This window comes from Taudactylus pleione, unplaced genomic scaffold, assembly GCF_031769625.1.
Source record: "Taudactylus pleione unplaced genomic scaffold, aTauple2 ptg000556l, whole genome shotgun sequence".
NCBI lineage: Eukaryota > Metazoa > Chordata > Amphibia > Anura > Myobatrachidae > Taudactylus > Taudactylus pleione.
This window is the reverse complement of record NW_028284958.1, coordinates 16,919,702-16,940,000: the sequence shown is the minus strand read 5'-3', so window position 1 is coordinate 16,940,000 and position 20,299 is coordinate 16,919,702. Positions and strand designations below refer to the sequence as shown.

Sequence of the window (20,299 nt, the reverse complement as noted above, 5' to 3'; positions counted from 1 at the left end):
TGAAGCTAAGCCAAGCCATTGGGGGACTGAGTCCAGACCTGTAGGAGGCATGGAGGACCACAAACCTCTCAGACCGTCACATTGAAGCAGCTAAGCTGCAGGCTAAGAAGCCAGTGTCCATACCTGCAGGAGGGAGGACCACAATAGAAACTTGGTGTGAAAGCATGGCTGGAGCCTGTGATACTCTGCAGGAAGCAGAGAGAGACTTTGGACTTTATTTGCAGACTAGTTGTCCAAGGTTAGTCAGGGGCGAAGAAGTTAGTCAGTGCCCTAAATGGGGGCTAGGCGTTTGTTGTTTTCTTTCTACAGTATGCTCACAATAAAGAACTTTTCTTTTATTTATACCGGAAAAGATGTGTGGACCCTAAGTTATCACAAGGGACATAAAAGGTTGATAAATGTCAAATATAGCAGAAGTAAGAACAATGAAAAGGAGAAGTAATGCTCATGTGAACTTACATTCTAGAGGGAGATTGTGGATTCTACTTGTACTATTTGGCTATAGGTTAGAAATAAATGGGTAAGAGAGGGATATGCTGAGGATATAGCGATGTTTGTTTATTTAACAGGTGTATTTGAGTTTACAAATGCTAGCATACCCTGACTGCCATTAAAATTGGGCATGACAGGGCTTGCCACAAGCATGTTGGAATAGGCAAAGCTGCCGGTGATGTGTGGGTTTTAAACCAAACACACATTGCTGGCAATCTGGCATTGCAGCCTCCAAATCACCAGAAAAATGTGTTTCTTTGCTAATCGGCAGTCTATTACAATCCCATGAAGTCCGATATGCTTAGAAAAATGTTTCCATCGTGGCCAAAGCTCTATTTCAATTACCTCAGATTTTATTTTGAAGGTTAACAAAAAACGATATACATACATACTATTGCTACCATTTTCATTCCATAAGGAAGCTTGTATTTAAGTACAGTGGTCCCTTAAGATTCTGCAGCACACAGTCATGAAACGGATTTCAGTCTCTCCCCAGTATACTCACCTAAAGGCAGAGATGCCAGGCGATTTCCAGCCATGGAGAGCTCATTGAGACTGGCTAACTGGCAGAGGTGGCGTGGAATGCTGCACAGAAAGTTCCGATCCACTGTCAGATACTGCAATGACTGGCACAGGTGCAGCTTCTCCGGTAAAGTGACCAGATGATTTGTGGAAAGGTCTAATGTCTGGAGTTCTTTTAGCTTTCCAATTTCTAGAAACAAAGAGCAACTGTCAACGTCACTCTAATGAGAAAGCCACACAAACCAAAAGACATCCATCTGTCAGTTACAGAAGAAGGAAAATCCATTTGGAAAAAAGTCTTCCGTAAAGGGGACATCATACACCTAGTTACAGACAGCTGCATGTCTAAGAGACTCGCAGATCGAGCAATGCAATAGAAAAAGTATATGCAACACTGACATTTGTAACAGAGTCCCTAGATCATTGATGCAACAAGTTAAAAAGGAAAATATATAGTTTAGGAGGAAAAAAAACATAGGATACATTAGCCTAGAGGTAACTTTACTTTAGCAGTAATGCACATTTTACTCAGTCTTCAAATAAGCAAAATGTCCCGAAAGGCAACAACTCACTTAAAGCCTAGACAGCAGGATCAGGGTGTGCTTGGAAGTAGGCGCTTAGTTAAAAAAATAAGAAGCCACAAAAATGTTTCCACTAGTTAAAGACCAGCACTGTAACTGTACCAGCATATACAAACCACCACATAGTAACTGCTGGCCCTCATGTAATAACTTCTCCAGGCTAAGTGCTAGAGCCCAAACTTTAAAGAGGACCCATCTACATTTAGTTCAATTTCATTCCATATTACTTCTCTAAATTAAATGCGTCATCGTTTTTTTATTACAGATTACATTAATGGGAAAAGGTCTTAAAATTCATACAAATGCCTTTTTTAATAAAGTAATGCCTCAAAAATGGAGAGTGTATCTACCAAACACATATACACTTGAAATATTCCTCTTTCTTATATAGAGCAGCAAAAAACAAAACAAAAACAACAACAAACTGTTGCCCCTTGTGCTCCACCTCCTGTCAAACTTCAGCCAGGGGGGGGGGGGGGAAAGAAAAAAAAAAAAAAGGACACACCCCCCCCCCCAAACACACACAATCTCCGCCTCCTTCAAATAAAAATCAGCCCACTCCCAGTAGTATAGCTATGTTTCGATTGACTGGCTGCAACACACAGAATCCCACCCATTAGACGGGGATTCTGAGTAAGCTTTTATACTGGGGTGTAAGGGTCTGAGCTGTTAGGTTTGGTCAGTACAGGAAGAGGAGGAGGAGGGCCTCAAGACTTGCCAATGTATTTAATTGTGCTCTAGAGTAGAGGAATAATGCAGCTGAGTGAAAGTGTCATAGATAGAGGTCACCGGGACGCAGTGGGCAGGCCCATAATTATGCAAAAAACCTCTTTGATGCTATTTAGCAATTATATTATTAGGTTCAGCATGGTTAGAGTGTGCACTTGCATTTTTCTCTTTATGCTTGCAGCACTACAAGTCTCAGCAGGTAGCACCTCACATTGTGCTTAGGGTGTAAAATCTAGTGCCCCTCCCCCTATGTATTTGTACTTTGTGTATGTATGTACACTGGAAGGACGAGACTCCTCCCACCTGTTCCTGGGTGTTTTTAATTAGCAAGGAGTCCTTGCACTCCAAGACTGCACATCTAATGAGGGACACTGTTGGTAAGACCTATTATATATATATGCTGTGTCAGTTTTGGGACTGGTATTTGGGTGCGAGGCTCTCTGGGCTGGTGTGGCTGAACTGCTTCATGGCATCATAATGTACACTTTTTTAGTTTTTTTTTTTTATATATGTAGCACTTTATACACTTTTTATTATAACCTCCTACTAGGTAGGACTTAATACACAGGCTTTCTTTATTGTTCTTTAACCCTCACTTTAACTCTCACACTAGTGTGATGTCATGGGGCGGTTCTGCTGGGTTGGCCTGGGGTGTCCCGTGCCCTATATTTGTTCCATGGGAGTGTTAGGGACCTGCCTGATAGAGGTCACCTGGATGCGGTGGGCAGGCCCATCATTATGGCCATTATTATGCAAAGAACCTCTTTGATGCTATTTAGCAGTTATATTATTGGGTTCAGCATGGTTAGAGTGTGCACTTGCATTTGTTTCTTTAAACCAGAGAATTTGCCGTCACTTAGTGCCTCATGGATAATGATCTACAACGTGTTACTGGTCCATTCTATCGCTTCTAATGCCTCTTACTGGCTTATATGCTCCACACAGAATCATACTGAATTCATCACTGTGCTATTTAGAGTCTGAGCTCTACAAGGTAAGGATTGCAAACCAAGAGCTTTTTTCTTTTATATATCAATTGTTTCTTCCAACATGTATTGTCTTTCCAATAAGCTAAGACAACAAATGAATGATATATGGATGGGAACAAAAATAAAATTATAAAATAACACAATGAGCGATGCAGCATCCTGTGATTGGTGGGGCTCCTGGAGTTAGTATATCCTATACTTATAGTCAGCTGTGGCTCCTATCTGTTACCTCTAGGGGGTGTCTGAGCTCTCTGCCAGTCTGTGCAACCGGCTTGTGCCCATGCGCGGTATCACGATGCCACAAATTGACAAGTAACCCGGGCTTCTTGGGACTGCATCAACCTCAGCCCCTAAAAGCCAGGTAGGACTCCAGTTATAGCAGGGGGCATGGCTTTCTATTGCAAGCGCACGCTCTGCTTATTGCAATTCGGACTGGCAGTGTCAGGGGGAGAAAACATCTTCTCCGGAGGCTGCCTATCTGGCTGTGATTAGCAGGGAGCACTTCCAATGGGAAGCCACCGCTAGGCAGTCACTGTGGGTGGGGGACTTTACTTTCTAAATATACTTATGAAAATCCGTCACTGTTTTTAATGCACCAACCTCTACACAAAAACAATGTATAAGAGTATGTTGCCCATCAATAGCACCAGCAAGGTCATTAAGTCTACAGTCTCAAACACTGAAAACCTGGCTGCCACTGCTGTGCGTGTGCCGTAATGCCTGCTCTATAGAAGACATCATTCACTGAAAATATATTAATTTTACTAAGCATCTGCTATTGTTCAGTCATTTACTACAAAAATGCACCTGCTATGTGGTTAAAACCCAACATGCTAAGGAAAGATTTTGTACACTTTAGCACAAACCCCATTATGTTATAGTCGCTCTCTCGGTCCTCTTAAGGTACAGAGTATCAGAATGAAGAGAGCTGCCAGGAAGGAAGACTGTACCTGGACAGTTACTGTACTAACCACACAGCATTTCCTTTCACTACCTTTACATAACGTGTCACCTTGTAAAAAGCGCATTATTACAAGAAAGACAAACAGCTATACCCGGTGAGAGATATTTACAGAGATGACAGCTCTCTGAAACCGGTTGCTTTGAGGTTCTGTAATCTCCTTGTGATATGAGAGAAATAAAAGTGCAAGTACATTTGCTGTAGCACGTTACCTGGAGGAAGGAATTTTAGACGGTTGTTTGTCAGTCGTAAATGGCGTAGTGACTTAAGTCTCCCAATGTCAGGGCACAAGATTTCCAGCGCATTGTCACTCAGGTCCAAGGACTGTAGTTTTACCAGGGAACCAATGGCTGCCGAGAGAAAAGGAAACAAGCAGTCATGAAAGGGATATTATGTTGCCATATTAGTCCAAGAACAATATAAGTTACAGGTTGAGTCTCCCATATCCAAAATGCTTGGGACCAGGGGTATTTTGGATAACAGAATATTCCGTATTTTGGAATATTTGCATACTATAATGAATAGGACCCAAATCTAAAACACAGAATGCATTTATGTTTCATATACACCTTATACACACAGTCTGCAGGTAATACTTTTGTGGCTCAAAGTTTGTGTTCATATATGAAATTCATTTGTATGTCATATACACCTTATACACACAGCCTATAGGTAATTTTATACTTTATTTTTAATAATTTTGGGCCTTAAAGTTTGTGTACATTGAACCATCAAAAAAAATCAAAGGTTTCACTATCTCAGTCATGCTAAAAACATTCTGTATTTGGGAATATTTGGATATGGGAGATTCAACCTGTATACGCAATTCTGCTTGTTATATACATCAAGAAAGCTAGAAGCACTTTCCTATTTAAGCTGTATAGCTTCAAAACAACACATTAAGTCAACTACTGCACACACGTCTTGATCAACATGTGACTGCTACTGATAAGGGGGTGGATGGGATTAGCAGTATGGGTCGTTCCATGCCAAATCACCACCAACAAAAAAGTAACAACCCAAAGGTCTCAGATTTTCATGAAATTTGGTAGAATGATAGACGGCATACAGTAACTTTCATACGTAAAATTTTAGCCCTCAGTGATACACGGTGTTCATACTACTGGGTTGCATATATGAAAAAAAAAAAATGTATGCTTGCAAGGTCAACTAAAACGAATCATAACTTTGCTTTAATGTTGGTCTTGCTTTGAAGCAAAGAGATCATAGTTTTAATAAAAAAATAGTTTTAGATATTGACTTTTCAAGATCACAGGATGTGACCAATGACCTTGAATATCTAAAAAAAAAAAGTGTATGTTTAATATTTTTTGTACATAAAGTAGGTTATATACTTAAATACAATCTCTCTTTGGTATAAGTTTCATTTTGGGAAGCCTTTGGGAACAGGATTAAAAAAGAAAATAAAAAAAAAATATTAAGTATGGCAATTGAACCCTTCTTGCACTAACCATGCAACTGGCGATTTCAGACTTGTCTTGTAGTGTCTCTGTGTTCTAGGGATGACCATCACTGTTTTTCAATCGATTGTCACCATCGATGGTACAATATCACTATGGTGAACCATCGATTGTTTGCACTACTTGATGGCCACCGCTTCCGGGTGCCTGGCAAGCCGCAGACTAATCAAAAATCAGGGGACGCGACTTAGGTGGTGGGGCTTAACGGATAGCCAGGGGGCGGGGCTAAGCTCTGTCATGAGCAGAAAAGAACCCAATGGGTTCCACTTTGCAATCGATGGCAAAACTATCGACCATCGATAATAAACAATCAATGTTTGTAAACTATTGATGGTCAATGGCCATCCCTACTGTGTTCTTCGCAGTCTGGCTGCAGCTTCTGCATTGAGAACTTGTGGTACAAGGGACCAAGGGCCTGATTCAGCAAGGATCGCAATTGCAAAGTTGCACGCAGGCGGACTTGCTATTGCGAACCTTGCAACAATGCAAATGCAGTAGGAGATGTATGACACCCCCTGCTGCATTTGCGGTCGCAGGCTGGGATCACCATCGCGACCATCGGTGGTCGCGATGGTGCACGTCGTCGGGCAGCTTAGTAAGCCTCAGCTTACTCAGGCTGGCCGGCTTGCGAGCCCAGAAGACTGTGTACATCCATTCAGTCTCTGGGCTGGCCACTCCCAGAACACGGGGTGGACACACCCCAGTTTCCGGGAACACCAACCGCCACTTACATGCCTCTGCGTGTCAATCAGGCAGAGGCATTCAATGGCTTGAATGTGATTGAGCAGCACCTATTCTGCACGCTTTCAGAATGGGACCTGCGCATGCGCAGATTCCCGATATTTGGGAATCTGCGTTCAGCGGTGCACTTGCGTGCTCTGCTGAATCAGGCCCTACGAGAGTTTACCTAATACAGTTTATCAGTGAATAGTGGTAGTTTGAACAAGAGCGTGACAAATGGATAAGAAGTACAGTAAGACTCAGTGCTGCAGCCCATTTGATATTAAAGGAGACAGCAGCAGTAGAAAACAATTATCAGGCGCAGGTTCTTCAGCTGGAATATCAATATATCCTTTTTTTTTTTTTTTTTTTATAACTTTTGCAATAGTTTTCTTCTTTCATTCATTTCATCTTGATAGGTGATGCCCCACACTGCTTAAACTGTCATTTAATGACTGCAAAGCTGATTCAGTCCTGCATGTTGCCACTTCTGTGTCACTTTCCTCATCAATTGATGTGCTTAGTCCTTCCTCAGCAGTTACAGATTCCCTTTTAATTCATTTCTTACAGTTATCAACAAATCATTTGATCACTTGACATGTGGCTATATTTTAATAATCCATGGTAGCACCTTAATTGTTCTCTACTGCTGCTATGCCCTTCAATATCAAATGGCATGCAGCATTGAGCCCTAATGTACTTATCCATTTGTCATGCTCTTGATCAAACTACCACTATTCACTGATAAACTGGTTTATATAATACAGTTTATATAATACAGAGGTTCCCAAATGCAGTCCTCCAGGCACCCCAACAGTTCAGGTTTAAGAGATATCCATGGTTGAGCAACGGTGGATAAATCAAATTGACTGGGGTACTAATTAAATCACCTGTGGTCAAGAATGGATATCCTTAAAACCTGGACTGTTAGAGTGCCCTGAGGACTGAGTTTAGGAACCTCTGAGATAAACTATCTTAGTCCCTAGTATCATACTTGTCTACTCTCCCGAAAGAGCTGGGAGCCTCCCGAAAAATCGGGTCATCATGGTCCCACCCTGCTTCACAACGCTGGAAAGAGCGCAAAGAGCGAGTGTGGAAAGAGGGCGCTCTCTCTCTTCTGTCTCTCTGCGCTCTCTCTCGGCGCAGAGACAGAGAGCGCAGAGCGAGAGGAGTGAGAGCGAGCACAAGTGTGAACTTGCCAGTTGCATGGTAAGTGCAAGAAGGGTTCAACCACCATACTTAATTTTTTATTTTCTATTTAACTCCTGTTCCCAAAATGAAACTTATACCAAAGAGATTGTATTTAAGTATATAAGACTTTTTTTTTTTTAAATCCACATTTCAAGGTTACAGGATGTGTCCTTTGACCTTCAATAAGTCAATATTTAAATATAAAACAATTTTTTATGAAAACTATGGTCCATTAGCTTCAAAACAAGACCAACATGAGAGTTTTACCACAATTAGAAGCAAAGTTATGATTGGTTTTAGTTGACCCTGCAAGGATATATTTAAATTTTTTTGTCATGTTTGCAAGCCTGTAGCATGAACACTATCACTGAGGGCTAACATTTTACATATGAAAGTTACTTTATGTCTATATATAGGGTCTATACACCCTGTAAGTTGTGGCTACTTTGGTCAAAAACATTTTTTTTTTTTTTGGGCAAGTGACAGAGAAAACAGAATGCACCCACATTAATAAGGGATAATATCCATTGCCTATTCAGAATGGATTCATATGCCTTTTACATAGCATTTATTTAAAGTAAAAAAAACAAAATGATCACACACAATACTATTATTACTGTAAGAGCATGGTGCTGCCTCACAGCGATGGGGTAATGCGTTTGATGGTCTTTGACCCCATCTGTGTGGAGTATGTATGTTTTCCTTTGGGCGCTCCAATATTCTTGCACAGTCCGAAAACAAGCAAACTGACTGCTGTCAAAATAGATGCGCGTGTTAGAGTTTAGACTGTAAGCTCCAATGGGGCAGGAAGTGGTGTTAATGATTAATTACTCTCTGTACAGCACTCCGTAATATGGTGGTGCTATAGAAGTATATAATATAATCACAATCATTAACAGTTTGGTTTCTGAAGGCTGGACTAAGCCTTGGCTGGGTGCCCTATCTTTAGAAGTGTCCTATTTTAAAAGTGTCAACTTCTTTTTAAATCGATTAATTGGCGTTATATCAGCGTTATGAATAATATCTTCAGCTGCAATTGCTTGTGAATTGACGCATCCTTCTGTCTCCTCTAACCTGCAGGTAAAGGACTACTGCTCCCAGCATATTCTTGCTGCATTATAATTGTTTGTCCCTGCCCGAGCTGTACTAGGTAAAGGACTACTGCTCCCAGCATATTCTTGCTGCATTATAATTGTTTGTCCCTGCCCGAGCTGTACTAGGTAAAGGACTACTGCTCCCAGTATATTCTTGCTGCATTATAATTGTTTGTCCCTGCCCGAGCTGTACTAGGTAAAGGACTACTGCTCCCAGCATATTCTTGCTGCATTATAATTGTTTGTCCCTGTCCGAGCTGTACTAGCGTTAAACAGCAGTGAAACAGAAGGAAACCCACCAAACTACAATCAAACAACAACCTCACCATTAATTGGACAAAGTGGAATGAACAATTGTGAGTTCACAGTCTCCATACTACTAGCTCCTGTGGATACATAACCAGGACTTTCATTATTGAACTCCCTGTCTGGTGGCTGCATAAACCTTGTGCCTCCCTTGCTACTATTGCTGCTGGCTCTGTGCTTTACATATAATCCTAATGCATACTTATCTGTGTTATGTCAGTTTACCGCTATAATAATGTACTTTTACCTTAGCTCTTTTTCTAAGTCTTATATCTAGCTCCTACCACTGTATATTTTACTATTTAATTTCTGCTCCCACCAAATCTCCACTTTTTTATACTCAATAATAAACTTTTGCAGTACAGACTCTTTTCCCACACTGCACTATTACTTGCGTTTCTGGAAATCTGCTCTCTCCTACATTCTGTCTTCATTCCTACTTTTTACTTTTCTTCCCCTATTTACATCATCCTTACTATTACCATGTTTTCTTCAAATCCCACCTTCACTCAGTGTCTACCTAATCTTTTGTTCTGCCCCTTGCTTCCATCTTTATCCTTTCCCCCTTGTCTCTTCCATTTCCTCTTCCCCTTATCTCCTCTCCTCTGTTTACCTTCCTCCACATCTTCTCCCATTACTTCACTTTCATTCTATTATACTCCACAGTGGTCCTACAACCTCACTGCTAATCCCTCCTCCCACTCCCCTCTCCATGTCACTTTACCCCACATCCATCCACACATCATTAATTTCCCTTCCTGCCCACCTTCTACTGACTCCCCTTCTAGGACTGGAGTCCGCACCATCGCTACACTCTATTCAGCTCGATCCCCCAAATTAATCTCACCCCCACGCTATAGCAACCCTGATAATCTCATTCAAATCTCTCCAACAAACTCTGTCCCTCTATCCTGTGCCCTCTGGAATGCCAGGTCAGTCTGTAATAAACTGGTCCCTACCCATGACCTTTTCATCTCCAACTCCCTGAATCTCCTAGCTATTACTGAAACCTGGATTTCACCCTCTGACACTGCTTCTCCTGCAGCTCTCTCCTCTGGGGGCCTCACCTTTTCCCACACCCCACGACCTGGGGGTCGCCATGGTGGTGGTGTTGGGGTCCTTCTATCCCCTGGTTACTCATACCAACCCATTCCATTTGAACCATCCCTCACATTCTCTTCATTTGAAGTCCATGCTATACGCCTCTTCCACCCAGTACACCTCCAAGTAGCTGTCATTTACCGTCCCCCTGGCCCTCCCTCCAAGTTCCTTGACAACTTTGCTTCCTGGCTCCCTCACTTTCTCTCCTCAGACCTTCCCTCCATTATCCTAGGTGACTTCAATATTCCAATTGATATCCCCACAGAATCCTCTGCCTCCAAACTCCTCTCCCTCACATCGTCACTTGGTCTCTCCCAATGGACCTCCTCACCCTCCCATGTGAGTGGCCATGTGCCTGACCTGGTATTCACACACCGTTGTGATATTTCTGACCACCTCAATTCCCCATTCCCTCTTTCTGACCATCACCTTCTCTCTTTTAACCTGTCCCTCTCTCCTTCCCCTCCTCTACCTCCAAAAGCCTCCATTACTAAGCGTAACATTGACACTATCGACACAGGTTCCTTTTCTTCCCTGCTTGACTCGCTTCTCTCCCCTATCCTCTCTCTCCTGCCCTGAACAAGCCACCTCCCTATACAATGCCTCCCTTACTTCTGCTCTGGACGCTGTTGCCCCAGCGATCACTATTCACACTCGCAGATCTACTCCTCAACCCTGGCATTCCAAATGCACCAGATACCTGCAAAAGTGTTCTCGAACTGCCGAGCGACAGTGGAGAAGATCACGCTCTAAGGCAGATTTTCTCCATTTCAAATTTATGCTCTCATCCTATAGTGCTGCGCTCTCCCTCTCTAAACAGTCATACTTTAAGAACCTCATCTCCTCTCAGTCCTCTAATCCCCAGCGTCTCTTCACTACTTTCAACTCCCTCCTTCGCCCACCCCCTCCTCGTCTCCCCTCCTTGGTCACTGCCCTTGACTTTGCTACCTACTTTACATCTAAAATTGATTCCATACGTCAGGACATCATATCCAACCAGTCCCCCAGCTCTCCACCTCCTCCTTTCCCTAGTCACCCCTCCCCATCAACTTTACCAACTCAACATCCTTCTCCCCTGTATCTGGAGAGGAAGTCATGGCCCTCATCCGGTCCTCCCCCCCTTCCACCTCTCCCCTTGATCCCATCCCCTCCCGCCTCCTCCGCTTCCTCTCTCTCTCAGCCTGCTCCCATCTTGCCCACCTCATTAACCTCTCCCTCTCATCAGGCACTGTTCCTTCTGCATTCAAACATGCCCTTGTCTCCCCCATTCTTAAAAAACCTACCCTTGATCCTAACCTTCTTTCTAACTACCGTCCCATCTCTCTCCTCCCCTTTGCCTCCAAACTCCTTGAGCGGATTGTCTACAACCGCCTTGCCACTTTTCTTTCCTCCCACTCCCTCCTTGACCCTTTTCAGTCTGGCTTCCGTTCTCTCCACTCCACTGAAACTGCCCTCACAAAAGTCAGCAATGACCTCCTTGCTGCCAAATCCCAAGGCCACTACTCTCTTCTCATTCTCCTTGATCTCTCTGCTGCTTTTGACACTGTGGACCACCCTCTCCTGCTGAATATCCTTCACTCCCTTGGTCTACGTGAAACTGCCCTCTCCTGGCTGTCATCCTACCTCTCTGACCGATCTTTTTCAGTTTCCTCTCACGACTCCTCTTCCCCCCCACAGCCTCTTACAGTAGGTGTTCCCCAAGGTTCTGTTCTTGGTCCTCTCCTATTCTCCCTCTATACTACCTCTCTAGGTGAACTCATCAGCTCTTTTGACCTCCATTATCATCTCTATGCTGATGATACTCAAATCTACCTTTCCTCCCCTGATCTCTCCCCCTCTCTTCTGACTCGTATCTCCAACTGTCTCTCTGCTGTCTCTTCCTGGATGTCCCAGCGATTTCTTAAACTTAATATGTCTAAGACAGAGCTAATCATCTTCCCACCCTCCCACATCACCTCACTTCCCACCATTTCTTTATCAATTGATGGAATAACTATCTCATCTAGTCCTAAGGTGCGCTGTCTTGGAGTTATCCTGGACTCATCCCTCTCCTTCAAACCACATATCCAGAACCTTTCACAGTCCTGTCGTTTCCATCTCAAAAATATTTCTAAGATCAGACCCTATCTCACCCAGGATGCTACTAAAACCCTCATACACTCACTGGTCATCTCCATATTGGACTATTGTAACCTCCTCCTATCTGGCCTCCCCAAATCCCATCTCTCTCCTCTCCAGTCTATCCTTAATGCTGCTGCTCGGCTCATCTTCCTCTCCAAACATTCTGCATCTGCCTCCCCTCTCCTACAAGCCCTACACTGGCTCCCCTTCCCTTTCAGAGTCCAATTTAAGGTTCTCACGCTCGCTCACAAAGCCCTCACCCAATCTTCTCCCATATACATCTCTGATCTCATCTCCCTTCACGCTCCTCTCCGCTCAACTAATGCACGCCGCCTTTCATGCCAGCTGATTACTTCCTCCCACTCCCGCCTCCAAGATTTTGCCCGCACTGCTCCCCACCTCTGGAACTCTCTCCCACTCCGCATCAGACTCTCCACCTGTTTGCAGTCCTTCAAACGGGCTCTCAAGACCCACTACTTCATCAAAGCCTTCCAGCTATCATTCTAACTCCTTGCTACATGCTCCTTCGTCCCCATCTGTGTCAACCCAGTTTGTCTTCCCCCACCTTTTTAGAATGTAAGCTCTCACGAGCAGGGCCATCTACCCTCTTGTGCTTCTCCTTACTATAGTGTAATTTACTTCTTACTCACCACTAGGGCACCTAACACTTGGTTGCTTATGCTCTGTTGCTTATCAGGGTGATATGGTCACTAATGTAGCAATATATATTATCCATGACCAGTATTGTATTGTTCTGTAAGTCACTTCTATACAATTTGTTTTTGTACTTTGTAAGGCGCTGCGGAACACTTGTGGCGCCATATAAATAAATGATAATAATAATAATAATAATAATAATAATAAAGACTTGTACCTGGATGGTTTATCCCTGACAACGAACTGTACGTACCACATCATTGATTTATATCAAATAGTCATATGAACTTTCAAGTCCTATGCAGGGTACATTAGCACATTTTGAAATACATTACAAATTCTATTTGGATTAAATCCTGTGGTTGTTTTTGATTGGGAATATATTTCTGTATAAGTGATCTTTAAGTTGTTTGGTGCACATTGATTTTCTCTAAGAAATCATATCCATATGTGGACAACACTGCACCCTGCCTGTAGCAATAGGCAGTATTAAATAGTCCTGAGTTTTGTGTAACCTGCTGTTCTGTTCTATAAGGAACTCAGGAGCTCATTCAGACCCGCTCGCTAAAATGGAAACGCTCGCTGCGGCCGATGGTATGCAGTGTGTATGCATCGCAGTGCGCGTGCGCATACCTTAGCGAAAGTTCACAATGCATTTGCTCGCTGCACATAGACAGCCCAGCAGAGTGAGTGACAGGGGAAGCCGTATGTAGGTGGTAACAGGGGCTGGCCATTAAACACAGGGGAGTGGAGGTGTAAACGCAGGCGTGCCTGAGCATCTCAATGGCGTTTTAGAGGTGTGCATAATTATAAGACACCATCATCGTACACGTCACCTGGCTTGTTTTTACACTGAAGTTCTCGCAGTGCTTGTGGCAGGGTATGGTCAACCTCAAGCGCTGCGATCGCATCTGATGTTACCAGATGTACCGATGGTTGCATACCCTTCCTGGAAATGACGTGCACAAGTGGGCGTCTTAAGACAGGCTGGTGGGTGTCTGCATACACTATGTGATCGCTCTAAGGAATACTGGGCGTGCTAATGTATTGCTGTGCGACAGCACTACCTACGCAATTTGTATACACACCGTGCGAGCGGCTCTGAATCAGCTCCACAGAGAACATACAAAAGCAACAATACAGATTCACAATGAAATCTGAGTGATCAGACCCTACTCGCTACAGTTATTTGAATTAAGTTGAACACAACATCCCCTTTTGCAAGTTGATATTATTTATTTCAATACACTATACTCCCAAACATATTTCACTTAATATAAAAGAGTCACTAGTAATAATTACCAGTACATCCACTAAGGTTTTGGTGGGAAACAGGAGGCCTAACAGCAGTGCACTGCAAGTCATACAATCCATGCTTGCTTATAACAGAATACACAGAACTAGCTACACTCATACAGTAGCAAAGAAAGAGAGGGAGTTACCTCATTGTTACACTAGAAATTGAAGCTAGAGAAATACAAGAAGCTCATTCACGAATTATAGATCAGGGGTATGCAACGAGTGGCCCTCTAGCTGTTGTAGAACTACAAATCCTAGCATGCCCCAACACAATTTTGTTATGATGGAATGCTAAAACTGTGGCAGAGCATGTTAGGTTGTGTAGTTCTGCAGCAGCTGGAGAGCCACATGTTCCATACAATAGATATTAGTCATTACTTATAATCCTTAGCCTGCACTAAGATTTTCCTGAGCAAACTAGCTGTAATTTAGTTTATAATTTATAGCAGTGGATCCCAAACGGTCTCGGTTCACAACACACCTAGACCAAGGGAGGGATATTTATTAAAAAAAAAAAAAAAAATCCAGCTAGGAAATGCTGATCATCAGACAAGTGATGGTATTCCGACCATTATAACCTCCTATGTGTGCAACCACACATCCAAGTTACCTACATACAAAAAGACTGTTACAATGTAATGTACTAATATTGCAGATTATTTTGCGGCACTCGTGTACATTAGGCCTGATTCAGAGACGGACGGTAATACTCACGGATCGCAGTAGCTAAAATATGCTAATGCAACAGTCGGCAGATTTTGTATTGAGGCGCCCACCGGAGCCCTCGTATTTGCCCGTAACTGCGTACACAAAGAGAGCGTTGTACGCAGATCTACAAAACACAGACAGCTCAAGTAAGTCTATGGTCACTCAGAATAGCTGTGGTAATTGAGACGCTGGAGGTTCGTTCTGTGTGTGCGATCACAGATATTGGCTAGTACACGCCAAGGTAACAGCCCTGACACGCCTGCGATTTGGCCAGAACTCCGCGTAACTACCCACATAAGGATCTCTTCCTGTCATTCAATTGCGAGTGAATCCACACAGCAGGCGTGATTGCAATTCATTCACAGCGTGTGCGGCTGGGAAGCATGCGCAGACCACCGATAATCGCTCAATTGCGTGAACAGCTGAATAGCATTCAGCCCAGAATCAGACCCATTGTGGCTAGGCCTGAGGTGGATCTGGTGCAGGAAAGTGTAAAAAATGGGTTGGATACGGGATGCCAGCGGTCGGGAACCCAGCAGTCAGAATCCCCACGCCAGCAACCAGACAGGGTTAGGATACAGACACCTGTCGGTCAGTATCCCAAACTTCCCCCTCGCCCTACCCGCTGTCTAAACCTAACCCCCCCCCCCCCCACACTGAACCTAACCCCAGTACTTAGGGTCAGGATGCTGGCGGTCGGGATGCCGGCACCGGGATTCTGACTGGTGTAGGGATTCCGGCGCCGGCACCCTTAGCGTCGGCATCCTGATTATCAGAACTCTGACCGCATCCTGTAAAAAGTCCCCCCTTCACCACCACCACCGTACACAGAGAAAATAAGTTATGGTATAACATACCTTAGTTAACTAATTTTCTTTGAGTTCCACAGGATCTACCTTGGGATATGTAGTTGGAGTGATCCATTGCACCAAACCGCTTACAGCTTTGAAGCTCCAAACATGCATAGGTCCCGCTATATACCCCGCCCCCAGCCGCAGGCATTAAGTTTCTAAACAAGCCTAAGTGCAAGAGACAGAAAGTGGAGAAGGAAGTACAATGTACCCAAGAAACACTCTCAAAACACGAAGAGGGAATCAGTGATACAAAAAGAAAGGAACAGAGCCCAACTGAGGCCAGGTGCCTCAGGGTGGGTGCCCTGTGGACCCTATGGACCGCAAAGAAAAAAAGTTAACTAAAAAAGGTATGTTATACCATAACTCTTATTTTCTTCTTCAGGGTCCATAGGATCTACCTTGGGGACGTCCTAAAGCAGTTCCCTTAAGGGTGAGGACGCTCCTGAGCAGAGAGGAAAATCCTCCGCCCAAAGGAAGCATCCTGGGAGGCAAAAGTATCAAATGCATAGAATTTGATAAAAGATATGGACGGAAGACCAAGTGGCCGCCTTGCACAACTGTTCGGCGCCATGTCTAACAGCCCACGATGGTCCCACAGACAGAATAGAATGTGCTGTCACCTTGTTCGGGACAGGGAGATCAGCCTGTGTATAGACCGTAGAAATAGTCATATGCAGCCAGCGAGCCAAAGACTGTTTGGTAGCTGGCCAGCCTCGTTTGTGAAAACCGTATAAACACAAAGAGCGCATCAGATTTCCTGATTGAGTTGGTACGATCCACGTAGATACGCAGAGCTCGGACCACATCCAGGGAAGCTTCAGCCCTAGAAAGGTCTGAAGACTGAAAGGTAGGAACTACAAATCTCCTCGTTCATATGAAAACAGGGCACCACTTTTGGAAGGTAAATGGCTCTAGTACCGAGGACAGCTCTATTTTGATGAAAAATCAAATCTGGAGAGCGACATGACAGTGGTGCCAAATCAGAAGCTCTGCGAGTTGAGGAAATGGCGAGAAGAAAAAGTGTCTTCGCTGTCAACCATCTAAGGTCCACCTTATCCTAGGGTTCAAAGGGAGCAACTTGCAATGCCCTGAGAATCAAAGATAATTCCCACGGCACCAACGGAGGGACACACGGAGGTTGCAGACTGAGAATCCCCTGCAAAAATGTGCTAACATCTGGCAGGTGAGCAATTCTGCGCTGGAACCAAACGGACAATGCAGAAACCTGAACTCTCAAGGTAGCAGGGCGAAGACCTAAGTCTAACCCAGCCTGAAGAAAAGCAAGCACTCGCGAAAGACCTTGAAGGCCTTAGGGTCAAAATTTCTGTGGGAACACCAAAGAAAAAATGAATGCCAATTCCTGTGATAGATGTGGGAGAAAGCAGGCTTCATTGTCCTTAGCATCGTCTGGATCACAGAAGTAGACAAACCCTACGCTTTTAAGACTGAAGACTCAAAAGCCATGCCGTCAAAGCCAGCCGAGGTAAATCCGGATATAGGCAGGTACCCTGCACTAACAAATCTGGCTGCAAAGGCAGTGGAAGTGGACTGTATGGATAGACACATCAGATCTGCGAACCAATGTCTCCTGAGCCAGGCAGGAGCTATTAGTATTATCCTGTCGCCTTCCTGCTTGAACTTTCTGAACACCCTTGGAAGGAGGAAGATTGGAGGAAACAGGTATGCCAACCTGAAATCCCAACTCACCGACAGTGTGTCCACGAAGGCAGCTGAGGGGCCCCTTGTTCTGGCCCCGTACCTGGGGACTTTGTGGTTGTGACGGGACGCCATGAGGTCTATGTCCGGTAATCTCCACCAGGATTTGAAAGATGTCCGGATGAAGAGCCCATTCTCCGCGTGTATGTCCTGAGGACTTAGAAAGTCCGCTTTCCAGTTGAGGACTCCTGGGATGAATATTGCAGAGAATCCTGGAAGATGGCATTCTGCTCCCCATACTCGCAGACTTGCATCCGTGGTGAGGAGTACCCAATCTGGGACCCATAACGGGCGACCCTGGTCTAGAAGAGTCGTCTGCAGCCACCAGGCGAGGGAGTGCCGAACCTCTGGCGAAATGCGGATCATCTGAGACTTTATCCGATGATACTGACCATCCCAATGAGACAGAATCCATTGCTGCAGGGACCTGGGGTGGAACTGGGCATAAGACACCATGTTGAATGTGGATAACATGGGGCCTAGCACCTGCATTGCCAAGTGAGCTGACACTTCTTGCTTGTAAAGTAGTCGGTGCACACAAGATTGTAGCGTGACAACCTTGTCCTCTGGTAGAAGTATCCTATGACCCAGAGAGCCCAGCAGAGCCCCTAAGTGCATCATTTGCTGAGTTGGAGAAAGAGAAGACTTTTTCCGGCCGTACTCTTGTAGGCAGACAATAGTCATCTGAAGATGACATTGTAATATCTCCTGAGATTGTGCTAGTATCAGGAGGTCATCCAAATATGGCAGTATCCCGAATCCTTGTCGTCTGAGATAAGCCATCATGACTGCCATTATCTTGGTAAATACCAGAGGGGCTGTGGCCAGCCCGAAGGGTAGAGCCTCAAATTGGTAATGTTGCTGATCTACCACTAATCTCAGAAATCATTGTGCAATAGGAACATGCAGATATGCATCTAGTATGTCCAGGGAGACCATGAAATCTCCAGCCATTGACCGTAGGGTTTCCATATGGAATTTGGGCACAAATGAATCGGTTGAGAGATTTCAGATTCAAGATAGGGAGGTGTGACCCATTTGGTTTCTGAATCAAAAACAAATTTAAATAATAACCCCTTCACTGTTGAGTCACAGGAACGGGGATTATGACTCCTGACCTCAGGAGGGTGCCAATAGCCTCCCGGAAGGCCAAAGACCTGACCAGGTCTGAAAGAAGGGTTGTACCCACAAACCTCTGAGAAGGATGCTTCAGGAACGTGATGGCGTAACCATGAGAGACCACCTCTCGAACCCAGGCATCCGTAGTAGTCTGATGCCAAGCATGAGAAAACTGTAGAAGTCGGCCTCCAACCCTGAGACCCCCCCAGGGGAGAGGCTTGCCCCATCAGGTAGTGGGCTTATCGTCTGGCTTGGAAGCAAGACTTCTGGTTGACCAGGATTTCCTGGTCTGCGGATTCCTGTGGGAATTATCCCATCTAGAGAAAGACTTTCCCTTTGCCCTACTCTGTGGGTGAAAGGACAGAGCTGACGACTACCTATACTAAGGAGTAGTTGTAGATGGCAACCCCGCAGACTTAGAGGTCACCAGAGAAGACACTATGTCATCCAGCTATGGTCAAAACAGTACCTTCCCAACAAAAGGCAAAGACTCCAGGGCCTTTTTGGACCCTGTATAGCCTTCCAGGTTTTTAGCCAAAGGGTTCTTCGAGCTGCAACTGAAGTTGCCAATACCCTACTGCATCAATGACCGCTTCACCCATATACATAGCTGCTTCTTGCATCTGCCAGAGATAAGACAGCTGTTCTCTAGTAGCATTTTGGAATGCTATCCTCCACAGACTTCATCCATTCTTCCATAGCTTTGGCTACCCTGGTAATAGCTCCAGATAATGAAAGCGGTATATGCCTCTGACGAAGCAGTGGGAGGAGCCACGGGGAAACGCGTCAGGCAATACCGCTGCTATTCATTCTTATGAGGATCATTGCCTACCAGTGCTGACGGCTGCATACATCGGCTTTTCATTGCCAGCAGCCAGGATTCTTCATCTATTGGGGAGCATTGAATATTACTCCTGCTTGTCGCATGCATAGACCCATCTCACGGGCTGACGGGCTACCAGGCTGTCTCTGCCATTGTGCTGACTTCTAAACGGCTTACATTACCGCCGCACCTGCCGCACTTGGACCACAGCCACACCGGTGTTACTCGCTACCAGCATCGGCCGATTAGCTGGAGATACACTCGGTATCTACATTGTTCCTTGGAGAGCAGGGACGCTGCTGGACATCCATTCATCACTCAGGTGCGAGCCCTCCCTGATCCATCTACAGGACTCTCCCATTGCGCATCCAGTTTTTAGCGCTATACACCTGATTCATTCACTACATTGGGATACACTGTCATTCCGGGACTAGCATTCTAGGAGACCTCCAGTGAGGACAGAAAGCATTTTTTCTCCAGCTCACCCGGATTACATCCATTGATTCATTTTACATTCATGCATGCAAGTACTTTTTGTCTATTCAGTATTGTTTTTTGGTCTTGATCTTTAATCTGTTTTTTTTTGCATTTATATGTTTAATACAATATAACATTTTCTATCAATATTAAATTTATTTTTTACATATTTTATTGAAGGTACTGAGTTCTTGTGCTGTGAATAATTTATACTATTTTCTTAAGTTCAGTGAACTTCTTTGGGAGTTTTGACACAACCCCCCACAGCTGCAGGACTGGTACCCTATTAATTTAGTCAATTGAATATTAGCGCCTGCATATAGGGATTTTTCTTGTTCCAGATAATGAAAACACTGAT

General features: G+C 44.4%; 1 protein-coding gene across 3 annotated transcripts in view; it reads right to left on the bottom strand.

Annotated features, from left to right (window-relative positions):
* The window catches only part of LRRC28 (leucine rich repeat containing 28), a 73,029-nt gene that overhangs the window by 18,635 nt on the left and 34,095 nt on the right, over window positions 1-20,299 (bottom strand). For all 3 annotated transcript variants that reach the window (XM_088452691.1, XM_088452690.1, XM_088452692.1), the window contains 2 exons: window positions 4,487-4,624; window positions 998-1,204 (listed from right to left, as the gene is read on the bottom strand). In XM_088452691.1, the coding sequence (XP_088308817.1) occupies window positions 998-1,204; window positions 4,487-4,624 (345 nt within the window). The remainder of the gene's footprint in view (window positions 1-997; window positions 1,205-4,486; window positions 4,625-20,299) is intronic.